This window comes from Prosopis cineraria, unplaced genomic scaffold (genome assembly GCF_029017545.1).
Source record: "Prosopis cineraria cultivar Desert tree isolate PC_DT_omini unplaced genomic scaffold, ASM2901754v1 PC4, whole genome shotgun sequence".
In the NCBI taxonomy this organism is placed as follows: Eukaryota; Viridiplantae; Streptophyta; class Magnoliopsida; order Fabales; family Fabaceae; genus Prosopis; species Prosopis cineraria.
Window position 1 is genome coordinate 32366765 of NW_026555335.1, and position 14121 is coordinate 32380885.

The following is a 14121-nucleotide window of genomic DNA, read 5'->3' on the forward strand; positions in this document are numbered from 1 at the left end:
CAAAAATCATTTATCATGACAAGCGAAGCCTGAAAGTCCTCCATTCAAGTCATTTGTAATTGGCAGCTGCATTGCCATTGGTTTGAAATGTATGCTGTTAATTAATCGAGAATAAGGATACTTTTAAATTCAATGAATTTAAATTTAAAATATTTTTAAAATTAAAATTATTATTACGTTTTAGAAAATTTATTGATAAATTTTTTTAAAAAAAATTATGGTATTTAAACTTAGATATTTAATATAATTTAGACCAACAAACAAGTAAATTTATATTATATATATTAATTATTTTATAAGTATTATTTTTTACATTTTTTATTTTTTATAAATTAAAAAATTCACCTGGTGAGATTTTATCAAAGAAAAAAGCTAAGATGTATTTTATTAAAAAAACAAATAATAGGTTTTTTTGGTATTTTTTAAGTAAATCACACACACACACACACATATATATAATAAGTTATTTGGTTGGAGGAAAGTAAAGCAGGGTAAGTCTAAGTGCCAGGAACATGAAAATCTATTTTGTTTAGTTTGCTGCAAGTGTCAAGAAATTAAGGCTCAAAATTCCCTTCACAATTAAGGAAGTAACTTATTGAACAATACTTAAATTGGGAAAGTTTTACTTTTCTGGTTTTTTGCGTTTCAAATAAAAAATAATATATTTTTAATTTTATGAGAAATAAAATAGTAGTCGAGCAACTTATAATAGGAGTTAACCAATTAATTCGCAGGAAGCAACATGATTGAACAAAGTGAGACCCAAGATATTTAAGATTACATATTATATATGCTTATGAAGACAAGTGTATCAATTGCTTTTCTTGTTATAAATATTATTGGATCATTTTTAAATTCAAAATTCACTTATTGGGATCATGTTTCCATTGGAAAAAAAAAAACTGCACTACAATTCATTGGCTATATAATGTGTTTCAATCTTGAAGATTTTTTAATTTATGATTTAAAAAAAAAGGATAATAATTTTTTTTTTTACATGGACTAACTCACATTCACTTTTTTTTATTTTTTATTTTTTTGAAATTCGCCCCACAAAATTTTCCTTGCATTAACCCGAAGTCCCATGATTGAGAAATTGAGGCCGGGCCAATGGGAGTGAGTGATGACTTTTTTGCGTTTATATTGAAACGCGCAGATAATTATGTGCCGCAGAAGTGGGGACACTGAGCTCTGCGGTCGTTTGGTTTGAGGAAATGGGTGCCGATAGAATGAGAATGGGTGAAGAATTGTCCACATTAAAGGTTTCGGGGAATCATCATAAGATAATGAATTGGGCTGATAATTCGAGTGAAAAAGTCTCATGAGCCAGCCAAACTTATTCAAAAACAAAATTAGGGTAGAGCCTACAAAATAATATTTTCTTGCATCAATTGTAAGGACTGGCACAGAACAAATGAGCAAGAGAGATGTTGATCGTGGATCTGAAAAAAGCAAGAAATACGAGGGAAGTCAGGATGAGGTTGAAGTGAACTTTACTGGTACAAAGGACATAAATATAGATTCAAGTAATAAAAAAAGTGATGCCAGCTTGAATAAGACATGGGGATCGTGGGCTCAAAGCTCCTAGATTTGTCATGGGATTCAATTGGTGTATTTGATTTATTGTTGGGTTCTTTGCAAATGTGTTTTTGGTATGTTATTTTCCAACAAGATGTAATTCCTGATATCACATAAAAGGGGAGAAAAGTTCTTTCATGCATTTGGTTTTAATGCTCTGTTCAAGACCCTATGTGCATGGTGTCTGAACCTTTCAGTGGCCACTGGAACTCAATTTTGTTGGCGGAGCATATTCTTGTGCAGGCTCCGTCAATGCGACAACTACATTTACATGGTATAAGCCAGGACTTTGACTCAAAACATTTGAAGAACAAGAAGCACTGGAACTCGCTCAACACCGATTTCTTTCGTGACTCAGTAGATGTAATTGATTAGGTCTCTAATAACAGGAGAGCAACCTTGAAAGATGTTGACAAGTTTCAGTCCATGGAGTTGAAGTGTCCTTGATGTAGAAGTGCACACCCTAACATTCCCAGGTCAAAATCCTATATCAGCAGTTGCCAAGCTTCCTTTCCTGCTTGCATGCTTCAAAATCAAAGTGAAAGGTTAACATCAGATAATAATATTTTCCTAGTTTTTGCATATACATGCTGACAAGATACTGGTTCCTTTTTTTTTTTTGGACCATGTGAATCTCTGCATGTTCTTGTCATCCCAAAAGTTAACATCAATCGCATTCATCTATGCACGCATGCATGTTAAAAGAGGGATATTCTACCAAAGATACTTCTAAAATAAAAAACAAGATTAAAAAGCTTCACCTGGACAATTTCAGAAGCCCGACAAATGGAAAATATATTCCTGGGGAACAATTAATGTGCCGTGGCAAAGGGGAACGACTTTTCACTTACAAAAAAAAAATCTTCCATTCAATTTATTTGTTGAACCTCGAAAAAAATGTCAAGACATGGAGGCTCCTTTATGACTTTATTATAAATTATAATATTGGCAAAACCTTGTTATGAAAACTCGTACATTACTCTGGAAATTTCTTTCCCCGGCTCATTTCTTATCTATTTCTCTTTTTTAAAGGACTTGCATCTATTCATTATTTTTAAAAAACACAAATGCGATGTTGTTCTTTTTTTTTTTTTTATGCGTACTTTTCAAGTCCCAAGTGAAGGCTGTAATCTGTCGTTCCTATGAAATGTCAACACATGAACTTGTGAGATAAATAGAACTTATTCCGAAAGCTTTATCAATTTTTCTTTTAGACATCTGAAGCATCTTTTGTGGATAAAAGAGACTAGTTTCATCCATGAAAATTGAGAATCAAACTCCCAACCTTTCATGCAAGCTTAAATTGACGAAAGATCAGTTTATTAATTTATTTAGAATGTCACAAGACTTTATTAATACATTATATGTTCATCTATGTTCAATTTAAACAATGTCAACAACTATGCACTAGCTAGCATTTCCAAGTCAATTCCACAATTTTTTTCTTTTTCCCAACGAGAAAATGACATCTGAGTGATACGAATTTTCATCATTGGAAAATGGTAAATAAGATAAAAGATGAGAACGAATTATATGATATCAATGGAGAGTGCTCAATGGAGGAAGATTGAAAGAAGGTGGGAAACGACAGGTGCTTGACTTTCAAAGGGAGAAGGAAACTTCGTCAAGAAGGGGCATTGCATTTTAGACGCTGCCTTCTACAGTGAAAATTTACTTTACTCAGACACACAACATCTTGTATTATATTTCCTCTACTCTTCATGTCAGGTCTTTAGTTGCAGTGTGTCTACCATTGCAGAATCCAATGAGAATTCGTTCAGTTTCATGGCGTTCCTTCATAACCTGCTGCTTTTGGATATTTCTGTGTTTCAACACCTATGTGGTATCAAGCAAATGTCTTGAGGACCAGAAATCATTGCTTCTCCAATTGAAGAACAGCCTCAATTTCACTGAATCAAGTTCCATCAAACTGGTGTCCTGGGATCAAGGCCTGTCCTGCTGTGATTGGAGTGGTGTCACTTGTGATGAGCAAGGACATGTTATTGGTCTTGATTTGAGTGGGGAGTCAATCTTTGGTGGTTTTGACAGTTCAAGCAGTATTTTCAGTCTCCAATATCTCCAGCTGTTAAATTTGGCTTCCAATTATTTCAATTCTGTGATCCCGAGTGAGTTATACAAGTTGAAGAACTTGACCCACCTGAATTTGTCACATGCCGACTTTGTTGGGCAGATACCAAAAGCAATTTCTCAACTGACCAGGTTAGTTACTCTGGATATCTCGTCTCTTTCATATTTAACAGGGAAAAAGCTCAAACTTGAGAATCCAAATTTGAGGATGCTTATTCAGGATCTTACCAGCATTAAGCAATTGTATCTAGATGGCGTAACTGTATCAGCTCAAGGACACGAATGGGGCAATGCTTTATCATCTCTCACTAGTCTGCAAGAATTGAGCCTCTCAAACTGCAATCTTTCAGGTCCCATTGATTCTTCTCTCCAAAGAATGAAGCTCCTCTCAGTAGTTCGTCTTGATCAGAACAATTTGTCAGCCACGGTGCCAGACTTCTTTAGTAATTTTTCAAATCTGACAAGATTGGGCCTTAGTTTTTGCGAGTTGAGTGGAACATTTCCACTAAATGTCTTCCGGGTAAAAACATTGACCTTCATTGACATATCTTATAATACTGGTCTTAGTGGTTCTCTCCCAAACTTCCCATTGAATGGATCTCTTCAGACCTTGGTAGTGAGTCGCACAAATTTTACAGGAGGTTTACCAAATTCTATCAGTAACCTGACAAACTTGTCCAAATTAGATCTTTCAAATTCTCAATTTTCTGGACGACTTCCACACTCAATCTCAAAACTCACTGAACTCTCTTATCTGGACTTGTCAAATAACAATTTCAGAGGTCCAATTCCATCGTTCGGTACAGCCAAGAAACTCACGCACTTGGACCTTTCTGGTAATGTTTTGAGTGGCCAAATTTCATCGCCTGGTCGATTTGAAGGACTACAAAATTTAGTCAGCATTACGTTGCGCAATAACTCCATCAATGGCAGCATTCCTTCCTCTCTTTTTACTCTTCCGTCTTTGCAAATCATTGATCTTTCCAACAATCAATTCAATCAATTGGATGAGTTCTCAACTGTGCCTTCCTCCGTATTAAATTCCCTTGATTTGAGCAGTAACAATTTATCAGGTCTTATTCCATGGTCTATCTTCCAACTCAGAGCACTCATTGTTCTCCAACTTTCTTCAAACAAGTTCAATGGGCCAATGCCGCTAGATATGCTTGCGGAACTTAGAAATTTGCATTCACTAGATTTGTCGCACAACAACTTGTCAATCAACATGACCGTGTTAGATTCTCACCTGTCTCCCTTTCCTAATATTACCAGCCTAAAATTGGCTCGTTGCAAGTTGGAGACTTTCCCTGGTTTCTTAAGACACCAGGTCGAATTAATTCATCTGGATCTTTCGGATAACCAAATCCGAGGTCAGATACCCACCTGGATTTGGAAACTTGAAAATCTCAGCTACCTTAATCTTTCTCATAATCTGCTGACTGATTTTGAAAGACCGTTGCCGAGTTTGAGTTCTAATTTTGCACAACTCATCGTCCTCGACCTTCATGACAACCATATCGAGGGGCCAATTCCTCTCTTGCCTAGGTTTGCCGACTATTTGGACTACTCAACCAATAGATTCGACTCCGTTGTAATCCCAGCTGATGCAAGTGATTACTGGGATTTCACAGTGTTCATCTCCCTATCAAATAATTCTTTTCAAGGCAGTATTCCTAAATTCTTGTGCAATTTTTCAAGTCTTGAAGTGCTTGATCTTTCCCACAATAACTTTTCTGGTAAAATTCCCCCATGTTTAACGGGAATGAGCGAGACCCTTGGAGTATTAACTCTACGGGAAAACAACCTTACAGGTGGCATACCTGACAAGTTTTCAGCAATATGTGCTTTAAGGACACCGGACCTCCATGGAAATCAATTAAATGGACCAATGCCAAAGTCTCTGTCAAACTGCATGACATTGGAGGTGCTAGACCTTCGAAACAATCGTATTATGGATGTCTTTCCATGTTCATTGAAGCAAATATCCATGCTTCGTGTCCTGGTCTTGCGACAAAACAAGTTCCATGGTTCCATCGGATGCCCGAACACCATTGATATCTGGCATATGCTTCACATTGCCGATCTAGCTTTCAACAATTTTACAGGTAAACTAGCATTGAAATCCCTGGCAACGTGGGAAGGAATGATGCCCGACGAAGCACAAATACTACAATATAAGATTGATGGTGATGTTTATTATCAGGATACGGTGACTATTAGTAGTAAAGGCCAAACTGTGCAGTGGTTTAAAATTTTAAACTTCGTGACTGCCATTGACTTCTCATCCAACTTTCTTGAAGGGCCAATACCAGAAGAATTGATGAATTTTAAAGAAATATATACTCTCAACTTGTCCAATAATGCTCTCTCCGGCCAAATACCATCATCTATCGAGAATTTGAGGGAGCTTGAGTCATTAGACCTGTCAAGCAACTTATTGACAGGGGAAATACCAGCACAGATGGCAGATTTGCATTTTCTTTCATTCTTGAACCTCTCATATAATCATCTAGAGGGGAGAATTCCAAGTGGTACTCAGATTCAATCTTTTGATGCATATTCGTTCATTGGCAATGACGGGTTATGTGGACCTCCTTTGACCCCAAATTGTGGTAGCGATGAAGCACCAGGTATGTCACGATCATCTCACTCTGGGAGTTCAATTGATTGGAATTTCATAAGCGCCGAATTGGGATTTGTTTTTGGCATTGGGATTGTTCTTTTGCCTCTAGCATTTTGGAAGCCTTGGAGAATATGGTACTGGCAACGCATGGATGACCTGCTTTATAGGATCTTCCCACAGCTGGACTTTGTGTATGAACACCGTGGAGGGAAGAATTACAGAGCTCTAAGGTGGAAGTCTCACTAATTTGCATTTGTGGCTCATGCTCATTATCTTACAATATTATGCTTCCCTAAAAGAAGGACTTGGTGTTTGGTTTTGAATTAAAATGCTACATCCTTCCACTATTTTTACTTGTTTCTCTTATCTTTTGTTTATAGGCAATCACTTGCCATTTCTGACAAGTAGTATCAAAATCAGGTCTCACCTAGAACTTATAAATTTGTTATTTCGCACACATTTGAATCTCAAAATGAGATTGATTTTAATTGTAATAGAAACCTATGTATGTCACACCATTTGAAACCCTTAAAAATTGAGCTGACCCACAAAATGTAGAGACTTGGTGCTTGAAGTCGTGCTTGATATGGGGGGCTTATAGGCTTATACTTGAGAGGGAGATTATTAGGTTATTTGTGAGTAGATTTAAAATAATCTAAGAAGTCTCATATCAAATAAAATTGATCTAGTAACTAATATATAATAAAAAAGAAGAGCTCATAAACTTAAACTTGGAGATTTTAAAATAAGATGATATCCTTTTACTACTCTTGCCTGTTTTTGAGCAGTCCTTCCCTGTTTCTAACAAAGACAAATACTTTATTATTAACTAAAGTGGTTTTATTTATTAATTTAATCTCATGAAAATGTGTGGAAATCTAGCATCTTTTATCTGATATGAGAGTGAGATTAATTTCCAACATCAAATTCCCAAATTAATGCCAAGATAAGTATTTTTTTTTTTTTTAGATGTTGAATAGGATTGTCTATCTGCTCATTTTCTTTGAAAAATCGGGGTTATGCATAAGTGATATATCCATTGTCGCATGCATGCACTGGCTTTTCTTTTAGTCATATGCACTATTTCCTGTTCATTGAAGCTTCCTATCCTTTTTATTGGCCAAAAGAAAAAAAACAAGAAGAAGAAGAAGAAGCTTGCTATCCTTTTTATCAATTTTTCCCCACTTTGAACTCTTGTTGCATGATTGACCATACTGATCGATTACTGGTTCCACTTCAATCAAGTCAATGAAATTAAATTAGGAGAATCACTTTTCCACGGCATATTGAGAGTAACTGTGGTCTATTTGACCTTTAAAAAAAAATTCAAAACCCAATAATTTATAATGGAGCCTTTATGGCTGGGAAGCAATAATTTATATAAATGAGTTTAATGTGGCTTCGTGCACATATAGGTTATTTCTAGCTTCATCTGAGTCAACATAAAACTTTTTTAAGGAATTACTACAATGCGTTGGGGAAAGTATGTACAAGGGAATTGAATGGATAGTGATTCAAGCCTTCAAGGCAGATATCCTATGGCACATACAATGCGTCAATATTAGAATCAGAAGCAGTAGCTGACTATATTATTGCTCCAGTAATTGCTAATTACTATGCATTGATTTTTATGTATATTCTCCTATGACATAATGCACTCTAAACAAAATTGCTTGGAAGATCTACAGTCTTTAAAAAAAAAAAATCAGCAACCTTGTATTAAAAAAGGATAATTGAAGATAAACATTTTAATCACAAAATTTGAAATTTATATTTTTCTTTGGAGAAAGGTATTCTGTCCCAAGATAAGTGTATTCTAATTAAAAAAATAGTAAAAAATTGAAAGAATTTCAAATAAGAACTAGGAATATGACTTAATTGTTAGCGGGTCTCAAAACATTATAAAAACTTCAGTTCTGTGTAGAGGATGAAAGTAAAAATAATTTTAGTTGTCAAAAGACTAAAGTACCTTTCATTTATTATGCATAATCACTAGTTGTTAATTTTTTTACTTCATTTATTAATTTATTAATATAGGTGATAAATTACATAAGTTGACATGTCAATAATTATATAAGACTTGATATTAGATCTTCAATAATAAAATGCAATATTAATTATTAAATTATTAACATTACTTGTTAATTTACTAACATCAGTTATAAATTACTGACAAGTCTTGTAATTTACTAACATTAATTTTAAATTACTAACAGATCTTATAATTTACAATTAATATTAGTAAATTAACAAGTAAAGTTAAAAAATTAACAACTAATGGTACTATTTGTTTGACAAACAAAGATAATTTATAAATAATATTAACAAATTAATAAATAAAGTAAGAAAATTAATAATTAATGATTCTATATAACAAGTGAAACATACTTTAATCTTTTTAAAATTAAAATTATTTTTTACTTTTATCTTCCTAAACTCAACTAAAATTTCAAACTTTTAAAACTCACTAACAATTAAATTACATTCTTGATATTATTTTAAATTTACCCAATTTCCCTTGCAATAGCCCGAAGCCCCATAACTGAGAAATTGAGAAGTGGATGCAAGGTGGCGGGCCCGCAGGAGAGAGCAATGACTTTTCGGCCTGTACGGCAATTGTTTAAAAGTCATGAAGAAGGGCGTCGTCGCTCGACATTGAAATGCGCGGATAATTACGTGCCACAGGGATGGGGATACTAAGCCCTGCCCACGTTTGGTTCGAGGAAATGGCTCTGATGTAGTGAGAATGGGTGATGAAATGTGCGTATTAAATGTAGAGTCGATAATTTAAATAAGTTTGTTTCAAGCCTAATTCAAATGCAACTTATTTAAATTAAGTTAAAAATATAAAAAAATTTATATTGTTAAATTCAACTCTAATTTTTTTTTAAACAGATTCAAACTAATCTATCAAACTTAGTCTAAATTATTGGCCCTAATTAAATGTTTGGCATGGGGAATGATCATTCCATTATTCATGTGAGATAACGAGCATTGCTATTTCCATTACTATTCTTATTCTCATTTCATCAAAAATCATTCATCATGCCAAACGAAGCCTGACAGCCCTCCATTCAAGTCATTGTAATATAATTGGCAGCTGCAATGCCATTGGTTTGGAAATGTATGCCCTTAATTAGCCGAGAATAAGGATACTTTTAAATTCAATAAATTTAAATTTATAATATTTTTAAAATTAAAATTATTATTACGTTTTAGAAAATTTATTGGTAAATTTTTAAAAAATTACGGTATTTAAGCTTACATATATGATATATTTCAGACCAACAAACAAGTAAATTTATATTATATATATTAATTATTTTATAATTAAGTATTATTTTTAATATTTTTACTTTTTTATAAATTAAAAATTCACCTAGTGAGATTTTATCAAAGAAAAAAGCTAAGATATATTTTTTCAAAAAAAAATAGGTTTTTTTGGTATTTTTTAAGTAAATTAAATATATATATATATATATATATAAGGTTATTTGGCTGGAGGAAAGTAGAGAAGGGTAAGCCTAAGGTCACATTTGGTTATTAGAAATGAATAGAATAAAATTGATTAAAAAAATTAAGACAAAAATAAACTAATCCACCCTTCTATTCATGGTAAGAATGATAAAATTTATCAATATTTATTATAAATGTGAAAATTATTACACCCTTCAAAAATTTCATAAATCATAATTTTCAACTGTATGAACTAAATTATCCCTCCCTTTATGAATATGCTCACATATCCCCTTTGATTATCTTATTTTTTTTCCCTATTTTGTCAATCTATTCCGTTCTTTTTAGCAAGCAAATGTGGCTTAAGTGCCAGGAACATGAAACTCTATTTTATTTAGTTTGCTGCAAGTCTCAAGTGTCAAGAAATTAAGGCTCAAACTTCCCTTCACAATTAAGGAAGTAACTTATTAAACCATATTTAACTTGGGTAAGTTTTACTTTTCTAGTATTTTTCATTTCAAATAAAAAATAATATATTTTTAATTTTATGAGAAATAAAATACTCCCGTCATATTAAATTATAGAGTACTTTTAAAAAAGTTTCTCTATTTCAAAATATAAAATATTTTGAGTAGATTAAGGTTTTATTAACTACACCAATTTTAATATTGTCTTTTCTTTCTTTATAATTAATTTCCATCACTTCTCTTTTCAATATATTAAATGATGAGTATTTTGAAAAGTTTATATTTTTATTTTAAAAAGATAAGATTGTTAAGTGTATTTAATAAAATTTATTAATATATAAAATTTTATTTAAAAATATTTTATAATTTAAAATGGAAGGAGTAGTAGTCAAGCAACTTCTCATAGGAGTTAACCAATTAATTCGCAGGAACCGACATGATTGAACAAAGCAGGACCTAAGATATTTGAGATTACATATTATATTTGCTTATGAAGACAAGTGTATCATTTGCTTTTCTTGTTATAAATATTATTGGCTTATTTTTAAATTCAAAAATCACTTAGTAAGATCATGTTTGCATGGGGGGGGGGGGAAGCTGCAATACAATTCATTAGCTATATAATGGCTTTCAATCTTGAAGATTTTTTAATTTATGATTTGTAAAAAATGGAAAAATAATTTTTTTCTACAAAATAACAGTTAATTACAAAGTTATTTTTTATTTTAGATTGTATGTCTATCAAAATAAAGAATATTAAAAATATAAAATAAATATTATTAAATTTGAACCATCAAATTTTAAGTTGAACGTTCTAGATTTATTGAATTTAAAATTTACACAATTGGTTAAGGATATAACTTTTTTCTTTTGTTTGAAATAGGTGTTTTAATCGCGCAGAATCAAAAGTTAACTTGCAATGTTTGATTGCGTGTAAAGCAGGAAAAACGAAAAAGGATTATTTGCCTCGCATTGTATCAAATCCATTGCAGCGTTATATTGGTAATACTTATTCTTTCTATTTAAAAATATATAATATTATTAATCAAATCTCATCCTTTAATAAAATACTTACTTATTTTCACATTAATATCATCTTTTTATATTTATCTCTATTTTAATAAAGTGTTTCACTTTAAAATAAATATAAAAGTGTTTTATTCATGAGGACACTTTTAGAAAAAAAATAATAATTACACCATAAAAACATTAGAAATATTTTACACTTTTTAACATCTAATTTCTCAAAAAAATATTTTATATTTTTAAATGGAGGAATATTTTATTATCAGATAAAGCTTGTTTGATTGTGTTGGACTAGTTGATGCTAAAGATTGCAATGCTAATATTGTGAGAAAATTAATCATTTAATTTTTATAGTTTTAACTTAATTGTAACTCATTTTTTAAATTTTGACCCTTTATAATTCAGTCCTTCTTATTTTAACTCGATTGTAATTAGTTTTTAAACTTTATCTTTTGTAACTCAATCCATATAGTTTTAATTATTTAAATATTGATCCCTATATTGTAAAAAAATAAAATTATAAAAATTAAAAATTTCATAAACTTTTAATATTTATAATATTTATAAAGATTAAAAGGGTTTAGTATCTTAAAATATTAGTAATAAACTTTAACATAATTTTAATCTTTATAATTTTTATTTTTTAAAATATAGGAATCAATATTTAATGATTAAAAATATAATGACTGAGTTGCAGGAAATAAAATTTAGAAATTAAATTGCAATGGCTCAAAATTTAAGAATTGAATTACAACTGAGTTAAAATTATAAGGATTAAATGATTAATTATTTTATATTATCATAAAAAAATTGTACCAATAAAGCCGTGGCATTTGCCCCCTAACAAGTTTTCTAGAGACAACCTTGACAAATTTAAGTTAATTAAGTAACCATTTTTCTTAAAATGATGGGAGTGTGTGAATGAGATTATTTATTTTCCTTTTTGTCTTATGTATTTATTTATTCTAAATAATTTTCACTACTACAAAATAACCAAATGGGAGTTTTAAAGTGCTTAAGTAAAAAACACTTTGAAAAATAGATGCAGAAGCCTTTCGAAGCACTTCTAATAATAAATACTCCTGTATACTTTAAGGTTAAATTTTAAATAACATTACGTTCTTTATCTAGTTCCATATATTTCACACTATGGCTGACTCCAATAACATATTCTTATCTCCATCTTTATCTATAGATTTAATACTATTATATATATTTTGCTAGGCTGCTATTGGAAAAGGGTGTAAAAACCATTACTATCAGTCTAATTGGTACAATTACTTTGTTTGAAGTCATGGTTGCCCATAATTTCAAGAAGATAATTTTGCTTGAAGTCATAATTACAAATACTTTATTATTCAAAAGTAAATATTGAATTTAAATTACTTGTTTTTTTTTATACATTATTTTCTTTTACACTCTGTGTTGTTTTTCAACTCCCACTTTTCGTTGGTTGATGAGACAAAAACTTCCGTTTAATTTGTTTTTGGCATGTTGGTATTATTGTTGAAGGCAGTCTTTTTTTTCTTTTTAGTTAATTTTTTACTTAGTGTAATTTTTAGAAGATTAAATTCACATTTTATGGTTAGAGTAGTCAATTAAAGTTGTGGTTATCAAAATAACATTGTATTTTTAAAATTTTTAATGGAAGTATATTTTTTATCACACTATATTTATCTTTAAGATACTGCGTATAAATAGCATGCAAAATGATTTTAAAAAAAAAGTTAATCTACCAAAGCGCTTGAAATAAAAAGCATTCTTGTAGATTACCTTACGGGAGCAATTTTAAAGGAAAGCCCTCCTCCACCAAAACACTTCCCACACTGCCATAAGTCTTTTCAAGAATTTAAGTTGGGGGATGCCTATGGGAATCCATGCGCTATCTATACAATAATATTTTATAAGCGCTCCTATATATATACATATATATGTATATATATATATAGGAGTATATATATATATATATATAGGAGTAATATTTTATAAGCGCTCCTATATATATATATATATATTTTAATAGATGTATTCAATTTGCTCGTTTATTATAGTCTCATTTTGATCATATAAAGACAAGTCTTGTCTTGACTTGAAGATAATCAAGATGAGACTTTATAAGATCGGATAGGAAAGGAGTTTAGAATGAGACGAGACAAGGATTACTCTTGGGATGTCCCATCCCGAATACTATATAGATATATATATATATATATATTAAAAAATATACATTAAATATATTAATTATATTAATATAAGTTCTACTTATATTAATTATAATTTCAATGCTTGCTATTCTTATTTAAAATTAAAAGTTTTTTATATTGATAATTTTAATTATTTAGAGCAAGCAGTACATGTTAATATGTTTCTTGATAATATATTAATTATACTAGTATAATTTATTATTATATCTACCTATTTAATAACATTTGTTTATGTCATCTTTCTTGCTTTATGTTAGAAAAAGTCATTAGCTTAACATATTTTAACTAAAAAAAAGAACAATGACTTGATATTATGTTAGGCTTGTCTGTTGTTATTACTCTTATAGCATAGAGTTGTAATTGACATCATAATGTGTTATGTCTCATGTATATTTGACTTTAATTTGTACATTTATAGTTGTCATTAATGTAATTCAATAATTGTTATGATTTATATATTTGTGCTATTTTAGTTTTAAACTTAATAAGTTATGTGATTTAAAATTTTAATTAATAAATGTTATTATTTAAGCTTTTCTCCCACATTATCTATTTTATCAAGACGTCAGGATGTCCCAATTTTGTTTCAATCTCATCCCTATTCCTAACGGGATAAGAAATGGGACAAAAATTTTAGTTTTGATAATTTTTTAGGATGAGACACAGCATAAAGGTGTCT

At 30.6% G+C, this 14121-nt stretch overlaps 1 protein-coding gene across 1 annotated transcript; it reads left to right on the plus strand.

Annotated features, from left to right (window-relative positions):
• The first annotated feature begins 1560 nt into the window (after positions 1-1560).
• On the plus strand, positions 1561-6535 carry LOC129308962 (receptor-like protein 7). Its single transcript, XM_054950317.1, has 3 exons — positions 1561-1652; positions 1776-1941; positions 3338-6535. The coding sequence occupies exons 1-3, from the start codon at positions 1561-1563 to the stop codon at positions 6533-6535; spliced, it is 3456 nt and encodes a 1151-aa protein (XP_054806292.1).
• The last annotated feature ends 7586 nt before the right edge of the window (positions 6536-14121 follow it).

Bases quoted from the DNA above. Each gene is read 5' to 3' on its own strand.
- LOC129308962 (XM_054950317.1), top strand. From the start codon at position 1,561: ATGGGGATCGTGGGCTCAAAGCTCCTAGATTTGTCATGGGATTCAATT. The intron at 1,653-1,775 runs GTATGTTATTTT...TGAACCTTTCAG, and splicing joins TCTTTGCAAATGTGTTTTTG to TGGCCACTGGAACTCAATTT. The intron at 1,942-3,337 runs GTAATTGATTAG...CTACCATTGCAG, and splicing joins TCTTTCGTGACTCAGTAGAT to AATCCAATGAGAATTCGTTC.